This window comes from Rhincodon typus, chromosome 8 (assembly GCF_021869965.1).
Source record: "Rhincodon typus isolate 14 chromosome 8, sRhiTyp1.1, whole genome shotgun sequence".
In the NCBI taxonomy this organism is placed as follows: domain Eukaryota; kingdom Metazoa; phylum Chordata; class Chondrichthyes; order Orectolobiformes; family Rhincodontidae; genus Rhincodon; species Rhincodon typus.
Window position 1 is genome coordinate 73609082 of NC_063339.1, and position 21736 is coordinate 73630817.

At 43.3% G+C, this 21736-nt stretch overlaps 1 protein-coding gene across 1 annotated transcript in view; it reads right to left on the reverse strand.

Annotated features, from left to right (window-relative positions):
• Positions 1–4414, reverse strand: part of LOC109919318 (ALK tyrosine kinase receptor-like) — a 134793-nt gene extending 130379 nt beyond the window's left edge. Inside the window, exon 1 of the mRNA XM_048600463.1 lies at positions 4357–4414. Within this exon, the coding sequence (XP_048456420.1) occupies positions 4357–4414 (58 nt within the window). The remainder of the gene's footprint in view (positions 1–4356) is intronic.
• Positions 4415–21736: the final 17322 nt, after the last annotated feature.

A 21736-nucleotide genomic window follows, 5' to 3' on the forward strand; every position in this document is an offset into this window, starting at 1 on the left:
ATGAGCAACCGAACCCCGCCGCGCGAGCCATGAGCAACCGAACCCCGTCGCTTGACTTTGCCGCCGCCATATTGGGAAACCTGCTCTCTATCTCATCCAAAAGATGGCCCTTTTGACAAAAAAAAAGCCCTGGAGTGGGACATGACCCATAGTCTGGGTCACCCATAATCTCTGGGTGACCCATAATCTCTGGGGTGGACCATGACCCATAATCTTTTTACCCGGAGCTGAAATGCATTATGACTGTGCTTATGTTAAAACAAGCGCAAGAAAAACAACCCCAAAAAGAAAACACTGGAAATGCTGGAAGTCTGAAATATGGAGGGGGAAAATAAATTCCCAATAAAACTAAAGTGTAGAAGCCAAACATGGAACACAAGTTGGACAATTGGGATTGCAATCGTGATACTGATCCTCATTCCCTGCGAATACTTAGTTAAAGGACGGGACTAAACAGAAACCGAAGAATAACCCTCCAACCGAACCCACTTTAGATTTTGATTATTTCCGTGCTCACTTTATTAGCATTTGTAATATCTTGACCCCAACCCTACTGGAGCCTAGCACAGGAATGAACGGGATGCCACAATGATGTCCACCTGCAAATCCCTTCTCTTGACCACTGGTGGCAGCACCTTCTGCTACCCAGGCCTCCAGCTCTGAATTCTCCCTCTTTATCAATTCATTTCCCTCCTTTAAGGACCTTGTTTAAAACTGAGCTCTTGACTGAGGTTTGGATCCTTGTTGGTAGTAGCCACTTAAGTTGCTCACTGCCAGATCTGGTCTGGTGACTCTTCTTGAAGCACCTTGGGGCATCTAACTACATCAAAGGTGCTAACTAAATGCAAATCATTGTTACCCATGCAAGACATGTCTTTTGTTTGTAATTGACAGTGCATTTATAAGTAGGAGGGAAGGGAAATAAAGGCTTGCTGGCTAGTTATTCTGAAGGTTATGTGACCTTAAAGTTGTCTTCCTTGAGATATTTCTTTGTCCATAACTACATTTTTGATAAATAAAGTTTGAAAGCTGGAATCAGAGTTTAAGTTAAAATACAAACAACATTAATATAACATAGAACAGTACTACACAGGAATGTGCCCTTCAGCCCACAATGTTGTGCCAAACATGATGCCAAATTAAACTAATCCCTTCTGCCTGCCCTTGGTCCATATCCCTCCATTCCTTGCATATTCATGTGCTTATCTAAAAGTCCCTTAAATGGGTATCTGCCTCCTCCAGCATCCCTGGCAGCACATTCCAGACTCCTACCACACTCTGTGTAAAAAACTTGCCCCTCACACCTCCTTTGAACTTTCCCCCTCTCACCATAAAAGCATGGCCCCCAGTATTAGACATTTCAACTCTGGGAAAAAGATCTGACCCTCAACCTCATCTGTGCATCTCATAATTTTATGGACTTCTATCAAGTCTCCTCTCAGCTTCTGCTGCTCCAGAGAAAATAACCCGAGTTTTTCTAGCCTCTCCTTATAGTTCATACCCTCTAATCCAGGCAACATCTTGGTAAACCTCTTCTGCACCCCCTCCAATGCCACCACATCCTGTCCTGTAATGTGGCGACCAGAATTGAACACAATACTCTAAGTGTGGCCTAATCAAAGTCTTATAAAGGTGCAATATGACATCCTGACTCTTGTAGTTAACTCCCCGAACAATAACGGCAAGCATGCCATACGCTTTCTTTTCCATCTATCTATAAATGCTTTAAAATAAAATCAGGTTGATTGTTTCTCCTTCCAAGCACTCAGCTCCAGTCTTTCTCTGATGGTTCACAAAAAGACCATCATTCTCACGCTAGCCATGTCAGAAAGTGGCTGACTCTTCCACCATGAGGGCCATCACAGCTAAACTTATGCCTGTACCCAACCCACAGCCAATGTCAACATTTACATCAGGATGGGGGTGTGGCAGAAAAATTCCCCCTCAATTCGCCATGGGAGAGGTGAGGGATTTCAGCACAGACCCCAGGGTCTGCAGATGAACCCTGGCTGATCTTTCACTACGTGCAGTGAAAGAGCTCAGCTGAAGGGGAGCCAAAGTAGGGGGGAGGGGGCACGCTGGGGGTGTGTGGAAGGGACAACATGGTAAGAAAACACGGCAAAGGGAGGGGAAATCATTGCTCAGAAATAATGAAGAGCTTTTGAAAAGCAAATTCTGAATCAAAAGGCCATTGTCTCTAGCATGAGAAAACCTCCTGCTACACATTCACTAGATGCATTGCCATTCCTATCCAAAGACTAAAGAACATTCACCTGTTTAAAATGTGTGTGGTTCGACTGTCAGTTTGTGCTTTCATTTCATCTCAAGAGCTGCAGCCTCCACTAAGGCTGCAATTATTTTGCACCTAATTCTGACACTGAACAGTGTGATGGCAATTCTGTTCTGCAGCAACAGTTTTAGCTCCAACAACTTGTCAGTCACTTTATTGTCACGCTTGCCTCACACATCTATAAAACTCATGGTACACAGACCTTGCTACACCATTTACATTCTACTGTCCACTCATACCCTCTGAACAGGGATTTTCTCACACTGTCGTTGCTACACTATATACTTAACACTGCTGAATCATGTAATACATGCTTACCATGTCCCTGTCAAACTCAGAACCCCTTCCCAACCACAACACATTAAATCTACCAACTCACCCTCAATGATCATTCATATACCCTGAACCCAAACCCATAACAAAGTGACCATACCAGAAAATTCATATCATTGACCTATCAATAAAATCTACGCACTAAACTGGCAATAAAATCTATCCATTAATCCTAACATAAGATCCATATGCTCTCTCTCTAACATGTAATCCATGCCATTCTGACTTTAACAAATAAATCTATATGCTCTGTCCCCAATCATACTGACCCTAGAATAGTATTTATAGAATACTGACTCTAAGCATATAGCCCATGCTAGTCTGACCTTAGCATAGGATTTACATCACACTGACTCGAACATATATTTCACAGTATTCTGATCCTAACAAAATCTATACCATACTGACTCTAACATAACAGTTCATAATATTCTGAGCCTAACAAAATCTATACCACACTGACTCTAACACAAAGGATCAGTAAAGTATGAGCTATGTGTTAGAGTCAGTGGAGTATATATTTTGTTAGGATCAGAATGGTTAAGCTACATGTTCGAGTATATGTAGTGTACATTATGTTAAGATCAGTATAGTATGAGTTAACGTAATCCATACCACAGTGACACTAACATACAGCCTATACCATTCTGATCCTAATGCAAGATCTATACTACACTAACTCTAATATACAGCCTATACCATTCTTATCTAAAGATCTATACCACATTAACTCTAGCATATAACCCGTACCATTATGATCCTGACACAAGGTCTAAATCATACTGAATCTAACATTTAGCCCACACTACTCTGTTCCCAAAATAAAGTCTATAGGTGTGAGGCTGGAAAAGCACAGCAGGTCAGACAGCATCAGAGGAGCAGGAAAGTCAATGTTTCGGGCTGAAACCCTTCACCAGGACTGAAATGTTGACTTTCCTGCTCCCCTGATGCTGCCTGACCTGCTGTGCTTTACCAGCCTCACACCTATAGACTCTGGCTTCCAACATTTGCAGTCCTTATTGTCTCTGTTTCTAAAATAAGATCTACATCACACTGACTCTAACATATAGCCTATACCATTCTGATGCTATGAGGTGAAGGTGCTGGTGTTGGACTGGGTTGGACAAGGTCAAAAATCATAATGTCACCAGGTTATAGTCCAACAGGTTTATTTGAAAACACTAGCTTTTGGAGCTGCTCCTTCATCAGCTGTACTGAGAGAGGCATCAAGACACAGAATTTATAAGTAAAAGATCATACAACTGATGCAAACGTATTCAACAACCTTAAAATGGCTGGCTGACTCCCTCCTGTTAAATCTTTCATCAGTTAGAAAGAAGATACAGGCTTTGATTGATTAAAATGCAAATCCCAGAATTTCTTTCAAGTGACTGCCCAGAGATAACTAAAGGTTTTATTAGCGTACACAAGAGGTGACATCTCAGGTCAGACGATGCATTCTGATGCTAACACAAGATCTATACCACACTAACACTAACATATCGCTCTCACACCATTCTGAACCTCTCATGTACTCACTGATCCTGTCTCGGAAGCGATGCCACGCTGAGTTTAAAATAACATCCAAGAAACACACAGATTCCGCGGACATTCAGCCGACCACAAAACCACGGGCAAGAACTAACGCTTCCCGGACTGTTGTCCCGTCCCAGTCCCGCGGTACGGGGGGAATGGGGGTTGGGGAGGCTCGGATCCAAGAGGTAGAGACTTACCTAGGAAAGGGAGCAGGTAAAGTGAGCGGAGCTGGGAGCCCATCGGGGTCAAACCCATAGCGCTGGCAGAGCGGGTTTGCGGAGTCTGGTCTCTTGGCTGCAGTGCTGAATGTGTGAGTGTGTGAGTGAGTGTGTGTGTATTAAAGAGAGTGGGGGAACAGGCTGTAACTGTCCTTGTCGCTCTGTACAGCCGATCCTGACTGCAGCTCAGCGTTCACGCTCAGGACTGTTTTTTTTTAACCAGCACTCAATCATATGACCTGCTTAATTTAATCTGACCAAACAAACAAAAAACATCAAGCCTTCCACCAGAACCGCAACCATTTCGCCTTCTGGTCCCGTCCCCAACCCATGAGGGGCATTGGCTGTGAATTCAGCGAAGCAAAGTTCGCCCGTGTTTCACATATTGGCCACTAACCGCACCACCCTCCCCACCCCAACCCCAACCCCAACCCCAACCCCGGAACCAGCCCAATAACCCGAGCCAAAAACCGAAGTTGCTGAAAAAGCTCGGCAGGTCCGCCAGCATCTTTGGAGAGAAATCAGAGATAATTTTCGGGGTCCGGCGACCCTTCCCGAATAAATCGAGCCCTAGTTTTATCACACCCTCCAACTACATTGTGCGAATGATTCACACTCGTTCCAACTGATTTAAATGGTTCATACTTAACCAAAACCGATTACTTTTAACAGTGCACTTTCCCCGCTTTAAAGGGATATTAAGCAATGACTGCGGACCCCACACTGTCTCTTAATTTATGACAATTCTCAACACCACTTCCCACCCCCCACCCCCGCCCCCACCTCAGACCGGACGTTTCACACTGACTCAAAACATGGGAGGGAACATTATCTGTGTTAAAGGCAAATTAGTGTTTGGCCAACTTCACTGAAGCTGATGGATGAAGGTAACCTAATTGTTGTGAGCGTCTTGCACCTTCAGAAGGTGCTCCACCAAGTATCGCAGAACAGATTGATTGCTGAAAGGGAACCCATGCGATCAAAGAGACTACTTACAAGGACAGCAGAGTTTGCTTTTCCAGTGATAGCTGTTTAGGGCTTCTTTCCCAGGGCTCTGTGCTGGGATTTTTTTTCTGATATTCTGAGCATGTAGCATATTTTAGAATGAATCTATGCCCCACTGATTAACATATAGCTCATATCATTCTGATCTTACGATAAAATCTATATCTCACTAATCTAACATATAGCTCATTTCATTCCGATCTTAGGATAAAATCTATACCACACTGACTCTAACCTATAACTCATATCATTCTCATCAAAGATTAAAATCCATTACCACACTGATTCTAACATATAGCTCTCATCAATAGGATCTTAGAACAAAATCTATACCACACCAACTCTAATATATGGCTCATATCATTCTGATCCTAGAATAAAAGCCACATGTCAGAAAGAGGGTAAATGACGCAGCCAACCCCCTCCTAGGGCAGTATGCAAAGGCGCTCAGATCCCAGCGGGAACAATCTGACATGGCGGGCCCTTCCCCCTCCACCCCCCGCACAGCAAAACCTGTCCTTTCATTTTCCTATATCACTTAATGTCATTAGTATCTAGAAAGCAACTGGTCTCTCTTGAACATACTCAATGACTGAGCTTTGTCAGTCCTCTGGGATAGAGAATTCCAAAGACTCACCGTCTTCTCTGAGTGAAGAAACTCTTCCTGATCTCCGCCCTTATACTTAGACCATGTCCCCTGAGTTCCAGACCCTCCCATCTCAGGGAAACATCATTTCTACATCCACCCTACCTAGCCCTTTAAGGATTTTATATCGTTCTATGCAGATCACTTCTCATTCTGCTAAAGTCCAGAGAGTACACATCTGGTCACCTCAACATCTCCACACAGGACTCTTTCTTTGGATCCTACCACCCTTGCTGCACTCCCAGTATTGAACATATACCCTTTCTGAGGGAAGGCAACCAGGACTGTACACAATACTCCAAGTCCAGTATTGCCATGCATCTCTAACAATTGTATATAATTGCATGTAATCTATACAATCTATACAAAGCCGCTTGACTCAAAGGTCAAAATACCATTTGGCTTCCTGTGCTACATGTCAGCCTTCAGTGAAATAAACAAGGATGATGATCAATTCCCAATCTCCTGCCATTTATGAAATATTTTGCAACCTTGGTCCCTATACTAAAGTTTATAATCTCACAGATATTCACATCATTTTCCATTTGTCATGTTTTTGCCCATTTATTCAATATGTCCAAACCCCTCTTTGTATCATCCTCACAACTCAAAATTCCTACACGGAGTTGCATTACCTACAAATGTGGAAATATTGCATTTGGTGTTCACATTGATGTCTACTTTGATTTTCAGAAGTTTTTTTTGGCAAGGTTCTACACAGGAGATTACTAAACAAAATTAAAATACATGGGATAGGGAGTAATGTGCTGGCATAAATTGAGGATTGGTCAATGGAAAGAACACAGAGAGCATGTATAAATGAATGATTCCCAGACAGTGAATAGTGGGGTATCACCTAGATTAGTGCTTGGACTATAGCTGTTTATAATCCACATCATACAGTCATACAGCACAGAAACAGACCCTTCGGTCCAATTCATCCATGCTGACCAATATCCTATATAAATCTAGCCCCATGTGTCAGCATTTGGCCCATATCCCTCTAAACCAGGGATATATCCCTCTGTACCCAGCCTGATGCCTTCTAAATGTTGTGAAACTAGAAAGGGTTCAGAAAAGATTTATGAGGATGTTGCCACGGTTGGAGGGTTTGAGCTATAGGGAGAGGCTAAATAGGCTGGGGCCATTCTCCCTGGAGTGTCAGAGGTTGAAGGGTGACCTTATAGAGGTTTATGAAATCATGAGGGACATGGATAGGCTAAATAGGCAAGGTCTTTTCCCCAGGGTGGGGAGTCCGAATTTGGAGGGCATAGGTTTAAGGGGAAAGATATAAAAGGGACCTAAGGGACTAAAAGAGCAGGTCAGAAGCTAGGAATACTCTGGTGAGTAACTCGCCTCCTGGTGCCTCAAAGCCTGTCCACCAACTACAAGGCACAAGTCAGGAGTGTGATGGAATGCTCCTCACTTGCCTGGATGAGCCCCAACAATACTTAACAAACTCAGCACCATCTAAGACAAAGCAGCCCGCTTGATTGGCACTACATCAACAAACATCCACTCCCTCCGCCACCGACACTCAGTAGCAGCAGTGTGTACCATCTACAAGATGCACTGCAGAAATTCACCAAAGATCCTCAGACAGCACCTTCCAAATCCAAGATCACTTCCATCTTGAAGGACAAGGGCAGCAGACATATGGGAACACCACCACCTCCAAATTTCCCTCCAAGCCACTCACCATCCTGACTTGGAAATATATTGCCGTTCCTTCATTGTCGCTGGGTCAAAATCCTGGAATTCCCTCCCTAATGGTATTGTAGGTCAACCCACAGCAGATGGACTGCAGCGGTTCAAGAAGGCAGCTCACCACCACCTTCTCAAGGGCAATTAGGGATGGGCAAGAAATGCTGGCCAGCCAGTGATGCCCACATTTCACAAATGAATTAAAAAAATTAGCATTACCCCAGCTTCTATTCCTTTTATGCCTGTCTTTCTTAAATGTTGAATATCCTCGAACATTAGTTCCCAGCCTTGGTCACCATGCAGCCAATGATAATTATATCACACCCTTTTACATAAGCTCACCTGTCTTGTTGTAAATGCCATGTGCGTTCAGGTAGTGCACCTGTAATTCTGTCTTTTTAAGCATCATTCCATGTTTTGACTCTAGTTGATATTGTCAATTGTTGTCACATTATTTCCACTTTCCTTCACAACTTTTCTACCTCCTACACCCAGCTTAGCTCCTCTTCTGTCTAAATTTCCTCTTAGATTCCGATTGTCCCTGTTGAACTAATTTAAACCCGCTCTGACAGTACTAGAAAAATACTCCATGAGGATAATTGTCCTAGTGGTATGTAAGCAGTTCTGCTTGTGCAGGTCTCATCTATCCCAGAACCAGTCCAAATACCCGAGAAATTTAATGGCCTCCCTCCAACACCATTCCACCAGCCTGTGTTTATTCACACAACTTTCTGATTTCTATAACTCACAGCGTGTGGCATACTGGGACTAATCCTGACAACATTGCCTTAGACATCCTGCTTTTAAATCACTTTCTCAGCCATCCAAACTCTACTCTTAGGCCCATATCCCTTTTTCTACCTATCTCTTTTATACCAATGTGGACCACACTCTCAGGCTGTTCACTATCCCCCAAAAGGACTTTCCTGCGCCATCTTTGGAGACATTCTTGAACCTGGCTACTGGGGAGGCTACATGCAATCTTAAGAGTTGCATTTTTTTTAGTTCATGCATGGGATATAGGGGTCACTGGTTAGGCCAACATTTATTTGCCCATCCCTAATTGCCATGGAAAAGGTGGTCGTGAGCTGCAGTTCACGTGCTGTAAGTTGACCCACAATGGTCATGCTGCCATGAGTCTGTTGTCCTTGTCTTCTGGAAGTCCTGCCGCAGGGTCTTTGGTGAGTTTCTGCAGGGCATATTGTAGACAGTACACACTGCCACCTCTGCATGTTGATGGTGAAGGGAATGAATATTGAAGGTGGTGGATGTGACGCCAATCATGAGCTGGTGTCAAGATTCTTGGTGTGTTGATCAAGACGCACCCATCCAGGCAAGTAAAGAGTATTCCACCACACATAGCTGACTTGTGTTTTGTGTTTGGCTATCGGCATTGGGGAGCCAGAAGGTGAGTTATTTTGCACAACATTCCCAGTCACTGACTCACTCTTGTAGCCACGGTATTCTAATGGTTAGTACATGGTTAGACTCTGCCACAACTAATTTTGTTGGCAGTCCGTTCCACACGTCCACAATTCCATGAGAAAAACAGAAGTGGTTTACACTTTATCTGGGGCCAAGCAATGTTCTTGGAAATGTCTTCAGCCGGAGATGAAATCTTCAAGGCATGGATTACAGATGGATGAACGTGGCTGAGCCATGGAGTAGCTGGAACATGATAAAACTGAAGTGGTGGAGTGAACATGGAATCTGCAGCCATGGTTTGAGCTTGGGGGAGGAATTCCCAAAGATGTAGAATGAACGGGAATGGTGCTGGCCACGGAATCTCAGACTATAAGGAAGGGCAATAGCAAAGGCAGGGAGTACATGGCGCATCCAATTCAGGCATGAATCAGTTCACCCATCCCCTGACACAATTGACGTGGTTTATCTTGTGTGCCTTCTGAGCTGCAGGATCTGTTACGCTGCAAAGTCATTCCTTCTTCTGCAAGAGCTTTTTGCTTTTTATTCCCTTCCTCTTCTCAATGATATTTGTGAAGCAGAGATAGGATTATTTCTAATTACCCTCGGTGCTGCTGTGAGATCCATTTCTAGCAGTGGTTTTTCATATTTATTATCCTCTGCAGGATGGCTTCTTGCCAACCACAGCACAATGCAGGAGCTGACTGGGGTGAGGAGGGGAGGTTAGAGTTTGACTAACAGAGCACTACATTTCCCTGCATGTCAGCAGATTGATAACATTTCACTCCACTGAATTTTCCAGGAAAGCCAATTTCTGGAAAACTAACTCCAGCAGTGGTAACACCCTTGCAAATATTTTCTCTTTTGCTCATCTGATGTCCCAAATTGCTCATTCGGCAAGAGTGGGGAGAGGAAAACTATGCTCTGTCTTCCTTCTTTTTTCGTTTTGCAAACGGGAACAGCTTTTCCCTATCTACTCTGTCCAGCCCGCCATGATTCTGAAAACTCTCAGCCTTCTTCTCTTCAAGGAGAACAGTTCCAACTTCTTCAATTTATCCTCATGGTTGCAATTTCTCATTACTAGAACCATTCTTGTAAGTCGCTTCTGCCCGGTCCCCAATGCATTCTCACCTTTCCTATAATGTGGAGTCCACACCTGTACGTTGTACCCTTGCTGAGGTCTGACAAGTGTTTTTGCAAGTGGTGTGGGGAAACCATTTGTTCCTTAATTTGCATTCTCTGAATACTCATTAATTGGGAAGCGTGCCAGATTAAGATTAAGTCAGTGTTACACAGGAAACATGTGCCTCCTATTTCCCGACAGTTTAAATGGGAGAGGTGCTCCAGACAATGTTGTTCAATCTTTGAATCTGAGGTGAGGTTCCTTCTTCTCACCACTCCTGGAGCTCATGGTTCATTAGCAACAGGATAATAAGCTTTGTTGGCGTGTTCATGGGCAAGAAATGGCGCACAGGTAAAATGTTGGGCTGCCGAGATGGCGGTTTTGGTCAATGGGTTCTCAAAGAACATGATGGTTAGGCTGGCAATAAGGAGATCCGAGTGGTTGCGTCCTCCAAAAGCAGTACAGCAAGGACCTGGCATGTATGGGGGTCTAAAGAAGGAGGCGTCTAAAGAAAGCCTGTTTCTGGCCTACAGAGCATGCTCAATGGTAGCATTGGCCCCATCCTATGTGCCCAAGGGAGATAGCTGTACCACACTTGGCATTCAGGGAAGGGATATTGCACTTGAAGCAAGGTAAGTCTGACATAGGGGAGAACAATAGTTGCCCAATGGAGTCTTGAGAGAAAGTAAAAGCAGGTAAAGCCTGATGGAAGGTGACAGCCGAAAGGTCAGTGATGAGGGTGGGAGGGTTGAGGGTCGACATTCTGAGTCAAGGATGATGGCTAGATGCTCCAGGATGATTGTGGGAAGGCTTAAGGGCAATGTGAGGGAAGCTCAATGATGATGAGGAGGGCTGGAGGTGAATGGGTTCCAGCTGCAGGGTCACTGCACTCATGTCAACCACATTGCTGCTAAGAAACTGTTAGTTCACTGGAGATCAGAGTAATTTAGGAGGAGACTACAGTGGAAGTGGGGGAGAAGGGTTAGTCCTTTGTGAGGCCCATTGATGTGTCATGCATTCCCAATAGTCAACAATAGTCAAATGTAGGGAGTTATTGACTGTACTCACAAACTCCTTGGGAGTTTGTAAATTGAAAGGGGGTTTATCTCCTCAAAATTCAAATACAGGGCTAGAGAGCTAGAAAAGACTTATGAGAGTGTGTGCTTGTTTATAGGAAGTTCTTGTAACTCGCACATCTTAAGGAATTCCTTGGTGACTCGAGATCTCTGTCCAAAAACAAGGTTAGACACGAGGTGGCAAGGACTCATTCATGGCTCTTGATGGCAGTGCATCATCCCCACAAGAACTATAACGCTGAACTCCACTCAACAAGAGATAGTTGACCACAGGACTGCTTAAAACACACTTTGGATGCTTTGGCTGGTCTAATGAAACTTTGCAATACGTCACCCTGAGGGTGTCCAGCATTTTCATCATCTGCTGTGCCTTGCACCACGTTAGATCACGAAGGGGAGAAGAACTGTCAAATGCATTTGAACTTGGACTGTTCCAGTATCAGAAGAGTCGTGAATGGTGCTGAACATTGTGCAATCATCAGCAAACATTCCCACTTCTGACCTTATGATGAAGCGAAGGTCATTGATGAAACAGCTGAAGATGGTTGGGCCTAAGACACGACCCTGAGGAACTCCTGCAGAGATGCCCTGGAGCTGAGATGACTGACCACCACACCCGCAATCATTTTTCTTTGTGCAAAATATGACTCCAACTAGTGGAGAGTTTTACCACTGATTCACACTGATTCCAATTTTTCTAGGGGTCCTTGATTCAGTCGAATGCAGCCTTGATGTGAAAGGCTGTCACTCTCACCTCACCTCTGGAATTTAGCTCTTCTGTCCAGGTTTGAACCAAGACTGTAATGAGGTCAGGAGCTGAGTGGCCCTGGCAGAATCAAAGTGGGCGTCACTGAGCAGGTTATTGCTGAGCAGGTGCTGCTTGATAGCACTGTTGATGACACCTTCCATCACTTTACTGATGATTGAGAGTATCGTTAGAATCCATACAGTGTGGAAACAGGCCATCCAGCCCAACAAGTCCACACCAACTCTCCGAAGAGCATCCCACCCAGACCCATCCCACTATCCTATCCCTGTAACCCTGTATTTCCCATGGGATTTATGGGGTGGTAATTGGCTGGGTTGGACTTGTCCTGCCTTTTGTTTACAGGACATACATGGACAATTTTCCATATTGTTGTGTAGATGCCAGTGTTGTAACTGCACTGGCAGATCTTGGCTAGGGATTCGGCAAATTGTGGTGCATAAGCCTTCAGTACCGTTACTGGAATTTTGTCAAGGCCCATAGCCTTTGCAGTATTCAGTGCCTCCAATTGTTTCTTGATATCAAGTGAAGTGAATTGACGACAGAGGGATATAGAAAAGTTAAGCAAATGGGCATAAATTTGGCAGATGGCGTATAATGTGGAAAAATGTGAGGTTAGGCACTTTAGCAGGAAGAAAAGAAGAGCTGTTTGGTATTTACATGGAAAATGACTGCAGAAAGCAGCAACACAGAGGGATTTGGGAGTCTTTGTGCATAAATGACAAAAAGCTAACATCCAAGTTCAGCAGGTAAGACAAAGGAATGTTATCTTTTATTTCACAGGAGATGGAGTATAGAAGTTGCAAAGTCTTGATAAAACTGTAAGGCACTAGACCCACAGCTAGAATATGGTGAACAGTTTTGGGCCCCTTATCTGAGGATGTAAGTGGCATTGGAGGCCATCCAGAGAAGATCTACTAAGTTGATCCCAGATGTGGAGGATATACACAGTTGTCTTATGAGGAGAAATTAAGTAGGTTGGGTCTCTTCTCATTGGAGTTTAGAAGAATGAGAGGTGACCTTTTTTGAAATATACAGGATTCTTAGGAGACTTGACAGGGCAGATGTGGAAAGGTAGTTGCCCCTGTGGGAGAGTCTAGGACCAGAGGGGACAGTCTGAGAATAAGGGGTCACACATTTAAGACAATGATGAAGAGGAATTTCTTTATTCTGAGGGTACTGAACCTGCAGAATTTTTTACTGCAGGGAGCTGTCAAGGTTTGGTTGATAAATATATTAAAGGCCAAAATAGATGGATTTTTAATCAGGAGGGGAATCAAGGGTTATAGGGAAAAGGCAGGAAAGTGGAGTTGAGGAATATCAAATCAGCCATGATCTCAATGAATGATGGCCAAGCATGAGGGTCCTATGTTGCTATCCCTCAGGATACATCCACACCAGGAGGCCTGTGCAGGGAGGCTTCACTAAACTCTGGGCCACTCGTTGTCTGTGGCAACAGAGCTTTGCGAATAGGGATGGGCAGTGACAGGGGCTCAAAAAAAGAGCTCTGTAGACAGAATGGGTGGGTGTTAACCGATGCAAAGTGTCATGAGGGAGTGAAGGCTGCGGGTCTTTTGTAGCCTGCCCCACCTAGATTTGAATCAACTGATGACCGGCACGCTTTTATGCCTCTTAGAATCCTTACAGGATGGAAGCAGACCATTTGGACCATCCAGTGCACACCGACCCTCCGAAGAGCCTCCCTATAAATCTGCATTTCCTAAGGCTAATCCAGCTAGCCTGCATATCCCTGGACACTGTGTGGCAATTTCCCCATGGCCAATCCACCTAACCCGCACATCTTTGCACTGTGGGAGGAAACCAGAGCACCCAGTGGAAACCCATGCAGACACAGGGGGAATGTGCAAGCAGACAGTCACCCGAAGATGGAACCGAACCCAGGTCCTGGCACCGTGAGGCACAGTGCTAACCACTGAGCTACTGTGCCACCATTTCAGGACACATGCCCTTCACACACACTTACATTTGATACTGTCGTCAGGTAGCCGGTTGTTCTCAATAAGCAACTGATGTGGGGGTACTGCTCATAGTGATCATGTCACTGGACGTGTAATCGAGACAATTACTGCCCCATCGGTCTACTCTCAATCATCAGTAAGCGATGGAAATTGTCATCAACAGTGCTAACAAGCAGCACCTGCTCAGCAATAACCTGCTCAGTGACGCCCAGTTTGGGTTCCACCAGGACCACTCAGCTCCTGACCTCATTACAGCCTTGGTTCAAACATAGACAAAAGAGCTGAATTCCAAAGGACTGAAAAGCTGACTACTGCTCCTATGTCTTATGATCTTATTTTGGTGCTGATGTATTGACACCAGTTTGGAAGGTTTCTCACTCTGCTGACTAGTGAGTTCAAACCTTACAATCTGGAACTCCTGTACATCAGTGACCTCCAAGGCCTCCTGCTAAAAGTCATGATAGCTCTCAGCTCAGCCTTTCCTGCTCTGGGCTTAGTTCCTCTGGCCGGCATTTACAGTCTCCTTGCCTTGTCTGACAAAGTGAAGACTTACTGATGTATCAAGAGACACCTAGCCCCTTTGTCCCTGTACAGTCCATGCCAAACACTGGCCACACATTATAACTGGTAAGCAATGAGGCTTTCTCATGCACAGTAACTGACACATAGGCTGGCCTCTATCGCCATGTAGTACTGAGGATAACCATTATTTTACAGCCAGCCCTCTCCCTCTGCTTACCAAGTCTCTTGGCCCATGAAAGATGGTTTGATAGAGCACCATTAAATCTGGGCCTCAAGATGACTCATCCAGTGACATTATTCCAACATCCCGCCCACACGTGCCACAGAGGGGAAAAAAAATCATGTAGCGTTGCAGTATAATCATGGGTGATTTGGATAGCTAGGGGCACAGACAAGGGCTCCTGTAACTGCATACTTAATAGTTGAATGAAATATTGGCTCAGTTGTGCCAAGGTAAAGGATGCCATACATAGAATCATAGAATCCCTAAGGTGTGGAAGCAGGCTATTTGGCACATCCAGTCCACACCAACCCTCCAAAGAGCATCCTACCCAGACCTACCCCTCTACCCTAACCCTGTAACCTTGCATTTCCCATGGCCAATTCACCTAACCTGCACAATTTTGGACTATGAGATGAAACCGGAGCACCTGGAGGAAACACACGCAGCCACATTGCCGCTGAGAGACTAACTACTGCTGTTGGAGAGGGTTTAAGCACGGAGAGAGGAACCAAAAAGAAGCAGGTAGGAACAGAAATGTGAGCAGCAGACAGAGATATAAACAGCAGTAAAACGTGAAATTTCCCAGAAATTGCAGGGACCAGATTGAAGAAAATAGCAGAAGTGTTAAAGGAGGTGTAAAACTGCCTCCGCGTCACTAATAAGATTGTTGACCTGCAGACACAATTGTTGCACAGGATTATGATATGGCTGCATTAATACAGACATGTCTCAAACAAGATCTGGAACATAATCTAAATATTCCTGGTTACCAAATAATCAGGGCATCGACCACAAAAATTTATTATGTTTCTTTCTTATCAGAAATATGTAAACATCAAAGTATTTCCAGCATTTTGTTTTTGTTTCAGATTTCCAACGTCCACAGTATTTTACTTTTATATTAATCCACTTCCAGGAATACCAACCTTGAAGAAATTTCATTTTTTCTGACCAGATTTCCACTTGCTCATTCTATCACGTTAATCTTCAATGCTTTCTGTTTCCCTTTTCCTTGTGATTCTTAATGAAATTCCACCCTTTGTGTTTCAGATCAATCTGCGGTTACAGACATTCCCAAGATATTCAGCATTCTCGAAACACTGTACTCGCCACATCCCGATGCCTTTTGCTGACACATGCACAGTCCTGATCTCTTTTCTGGAAAACCAATTCATTCAATTTCAAAGCTGTCCTTCTCTGCAGTTCCATTTTATCCTTCATCTCATTTGATGCTTTAGCAAAAAAAATGTTTTTCTTCCAATTTCATGTTGCAAGAATCTTAAGTTTCAAAAATGCTTAGATACCAATTCTTCCCCTTCAAATCCCACTTTCCTCTGATCCCATTCCTTCCTTCAATCTCATTTGCTGCAGTGTTTTTACTTTTTCCTCTGACCTTCCTCTGCCTCCCACTACAACATTAGTCCTCAACAACAGTCAGGGCTTCACTTCCTTGCACTCCCATCTCACTGAATTTCAAATCCAGCAACGTTCGGACCTGGTCTTCTGTTGCTTTTATCTTTGCAACTCCCTGTGATGGCTAGGAGGTACCCCTCCACACAATGAATACTCGTTCCTGTCTTCAGAAGTCTACCTGGATCTCTCCCTCTGGCCTCTTCAGATCTGTTCATTGGGATCTGTCGTCATAAGATTAGCCAGCTCAGTTTTTCTGCTTCCCTCAATCTCACTCACTTGCAATTCCTGTCTGTAAGGGCCAAACCTAATATTTCAAGGTGGAACTGTACATGTTTGACAAACTGTTCTCTATCTTGTAGGGGCTGAGCCCCCACTCTCAACACCTACCCCTACCATGATACTACCAACAAATGTCAAGCTATCATTTCCAAAGCTGTTACTGGCCTCAGGTTCTCTGGAGGTCTTCATTCCAATGCCTCCAAAGCTATCATCTGTTAAAACTCTCTTCTACATTCTTCCTAAAATCAAAACAGGACTATCTTGTCAAACCTATCACTTCATCGTGACCTTGCTCTGCTCACAACTAATTTCTCACTATCTCAACTCCGGTTATTCCTTCCCTGTGTAGTCTCTGCCCACCTATACCTGTGACTTGCCTGATGCCTTCTGCCAGTTCAACAGTTCCTAAACCTAATTGTCTCCCATTTACCGGGAATACCCAATCTCTCTGCCCTTCCCAACCCCATCTGGAAGGCTTGAAGGAACCTCCACCTCTTCCTGAAGATGTGTGCTCAGTCCTAAACTCTGATTATAGATCATCAAATAGAATCATTAACGTTCTAAATGTACTCACAGACACTGACTGACCTGTTGAATACTCCTAGCATTTATGGGAATGATGAAGTAGGGAAAAGTGGAGGTGACATGACAATATTGATTAAGAATAATGTTACATTTGTGAATAGAAGTGATTTATTAGATTGTTCTGGGTCTGAATCAATTTATCACAAGTTGGAGAACAGAACAGAGGGAGAGGAATTACATTGTTTTGGGTTTTATATTCAGGGTCCCAAACAGGGAGAAAAAAATAGATAACAATTGTTTGGCAAATTTCAAAATTGCTTGACAAAAATAAAGTTATAGTAGGACATTTCAATGAAAAAATTGTGGCAGGGAGAGGAAAGAGGCATTTCTGCTTCAGTGAACTTTCTCCATCAATATGTCTTCATCCTAAGAAAGAAAGAAAGTGTTCTAGAAAATGAAATAGGGCAAATGGAGTGTGATGCTAGCAGTGCCCATTTCGTAATCCAACTGATGGAAAGAGAGCAGAAAACATCAAAGGTACAAGTGTGCAAATAGGTAAAGTGAATTTCAATGATTTGAGAAGAGATCTAACATGGAATACTTAGAACAAAACAGTGATAAAATGGGCAGAAAGCAACAAAGGAATTCAGGGATAAGATAAGCCAGGTACAAACCAGGAACAAGCCATCAATGTAGTACAATAGACATTGTACGATTGGAGCAAAATTGGACTTTTGGAAGACATTCGACACCGTGTCACACAGAAGTTACACCATTAACCATCTCATGCTGTCTGCATTGATATAATCTGCAGCTGTGGAAATGCGAAGCAACGTGGGCAAACATCTGTGTCTCCTGAACCGTGTTCACAATGTAGTTAGAAAGATGATATTCTCCAGGAAGACATTCTAAAGCAATAAACGCATTGCCTTACTCCTCTGAGATGTATTTCAGGGTCAATCGTTTCATGTGTTGCAAATCCCTGAAACATTGAGAGTTATCATTCCAAGCTGCAGACATGCCCTCGCTGAGATGAATGGCTTTTGGCTGTCGTTTGTGACAAAGAACTGTAGATCTTCATTCTTATCATTGCACTAGGCTCATGGAGTAATCCATTCTCTCAGCACAAGTGTAACACCATCATATAGCCTCAAGGTTACTGTCTAGGACTTTATTTTGCTGAGCCACTGGCACAAGTCACTGAAGGTCATTATGTTACGTGATGCAATGGTGCCTACCTGACACTTTACGTTGACCTGATGTTGTCCTTCTGTAGTCATTACTTCAACAGGCAAAATAATTTATTATCTATCAACCTGACTGAACCAACCTATTGTATGATATAGACTAATTAGTCTGAATCTTCAGCTCATATCTCGCCAGTGGCCATCTCTATCTGCTTGATCTGCTTCCTTCTAGTTGTACCCTCATTTGCGCAATGACTCTGTTTCTTGGAATGAGAACACTGCTGGACATGCCTTCCTTCCCTTTGTGTGATGTCCCCCACAGTATTTGCATCCTGCCTTTTGTCTGTGGTCTTTCTGTCCTTTCAGTCTGAAATGTCTATCAGCATAACGTAAAGTGTGGGTCTCTGCCATGAATATGCTCCATTTTCTGATTTATAACCTTGGCATTTCTGCACATGCTGATTACTTGCCTGAGAGTAAGTTTCTCTCAGCAGACATGCTCTCCCTGTAGGATGTCTTATACCTCATACCATCCTGTATTTAATTAGAATGTTTTTCAGTTGTGCAAATGCACAAGATTCTGGGAGCCATGTTAATGCAGTCACATATTGAGCAATGCATTCTTTTCCACATGAGGACCTAATATTGAACATGTACCATTCATACATCACATTTACTTAGGCTAACAAGCTTGCTTTCAAAGCTTTCAAAATATCTGTTTTCACTTTTATTTTTGTTCATGGGAGAGATTTAGGGTAGAACACACTTTATAACACACAAAATAATAAATGTGTAGTTAATCTGGTTTGTTAATTAAATCTGTCACAACTGTGCCGTTACAAGTAGAAATACTGCCAGTTCTCCTTCATATCCCCATTCATCCTGATCAGTGCCGGAAAAGGAAAATTTCAGCACATGCTTTCAGCTGTGGCCTGCTTTTGTGTTCCTTTTCTGTGACTTGTACTAGTTTTCAGCAGCTTTCAGTAGCTTTGAATATTTCTGTGCTCTTCTTTCAGGAGCTGTGCTTCAACACAACTCTCCAACACTCAATACCAGCTTCACCCTGACACCACGTTATGAACTCACAGGGCAATCTGATTTCATTGCAGGGACTGTAGGATGGATTGCTGCAGTGAGTACCTTGAAGTAAAGGTCACATGACTTCAGCAAACCAGAGGGCACATTTGCACAATATATCACTTCTAACCCAAATATGAAATCTTCCTCCACCGTATTCACAAACCCAAAAGAAGAGAGCAGGAGTTCAACCTCAGTACCCAAGAATTCACCAGGAATACATAGTTATAGATTTCATAGAGATGTACAGCACAGAAACAGACCCTTTGCTCCAACTCGTCCATGCTGACCAGATATCTTAAATTAATCTAGTCCCATTTGCCAGCATTTGGCCTCTAAAACCATTCCTATTCATATACCCATCTGTCCACCACTTCCTCTGGCAGCTCATTCCATACATGCACCACCCTCTGCGTGAAAACATTGCCCCTTAGGTCCCTCTTATATCTTTCTCCTCTCACCCTAAACCTATGCCGTCTGGTTTTGGACTCTCCTACCCTGGGAAAATGACCTTGGCTATTCACTCTATCCATGCCCCTGATGATTTTATAAACCTCTATAAGGTCACCCCTCAGCCTTCAATGCCCCAGTGATAATAGCCCCAGCTTATTCAGCCTCTCCCTATAGCTCAAACCCTCCAACCCTGGCAATATCTTTGTAAATATTTTCTGCACCCTAAGTTGTGCTGAATTTCACCATCCTACTAATCTCTCGTGTTGAGAGAGAGCTGAACTTTTGAAGGAAACAATTTTAGGATAAAACTAAACCTGTAGGTTGTTTCAGACATAGTAGGAACTGCAGTTGCTGGAGAATTTTCAGAGATAGTAGGAACTGTAGTACTGATAGTAGGAGACTGATAGTAGATAGTAGGAACATTTTCTGAAGAAGGGTCTAGGCTCGAAACATCAGCTTTCCTGCTCCTCTGATGCTGCTTGGCCTGCTGTGTTCATCCAGCTCTACACCTTGTTATCTCAGCCCTGTAGGTTGCCCTGTTACAGCACTGTTGAAGAGGAGCACTATTTTGAGGGTTGGGTTTGCTGCTGCACTGCTTGCACAAATCCAGCATTTAGTTTCTCTTAGAGCCCCCACTTATTTTTCATTACTTTGTTTTACTCTTTTATCAGTTTTAGTTTGGCGTGTGAACTGGGAACTGTGAGCTAAAGATGGCTTTTTGACTGTGATTAACACTTTAAGTTAAAAGGAAAACAGACCAACTAAGCTTTTGTTTCCTCCTGGAGCCAAGCATGAAAGTTAATTGTAAATTGATTTCTGATCAAAAAATTCTGCAGCTGCTTTGACATTGGGGAAATGTATTATGCTTAAACAGAGAACAAAATTTGGCAATTAACACGTATTGTTAATTGGGAATTGGTTCCAGCAAATCTGGAAAAGGCTTGCTGCTCAAGCAGATGGTAGATGTTGAATGATAATTGGGACCTTGTGAAAGAGACGGTCAGTCGGACAGGGAGTGGTCAGAATTGGAATTGAGGTTTTGGCCGTTTTTTCTGTGAGAAAGGCACCTGGCTTTTGATGCTACAGGATGAAGATTTGAAAGCTCCTTGCCTAATCTCCCATGAGCAGCTCTCAGGAGCTCGGAGAATAGAAACTAAGTTATAAGTATTACTGCCTTTATCTGAGTAAGCTGAAAAAGTAACCCTATTTGGCATCTTTAAAAAATGAACCAAGAAACCATCATTTATGCCTCTGGAACAACGCATTGTAAAAACCACTTAAGTAAACTGGCCAGTTTTATTATGTTAATTTATTTATTCCTTAACTGTGATTGTTTGTCTGTCTTTTGTGTGAATGGGTCTGAAAACAAAGGGTTTTCAGCTTATAGCTTCGACCAATTAGATTGTTGCTTAATTTTGCTCTTCTAAAGTTATTGTGTTGTTAATAAATTGCTAAGTCTTTTGTTTAAGCTATAAACCATTATACAGAATTGATTATTTGCAGATTCTGAAAATTGGTTTGGTTAGGAACTATTGGGTTTAATGTTGAGGGTCTTTGAAGGTTTCAATTTTACTCTGATGTGAATACAGAGATAGAAAGACTGATTTAGTGTGGCTGGTTGTCTCTATGCTATGACAGTGTGCAATAATATCAGAAATATATCACCTGCCACTGGGTTAATGCAGAGATCGGAAAGAGGTTGGCTTCAGATTAAAAACATTCACAGCAGCAAGTTTAAGAGTGTGGTTCATGGGGGAACAACAATGCGGGTTGCAACTAAGATTTGCAGATGAAAAAATAAACTGTTGTAATATCATAATGTCCCCACTCAATCTGTGATCGACTCATTGCATTAACCTGAACCACTCCTCCCTGACAAAAAAAGATGGTAATGAATTCTGGATGAACACAGCAGGCCAAGCAGCATCATAGGAGCAGAGAGGCTGACGTTTCGGGCCT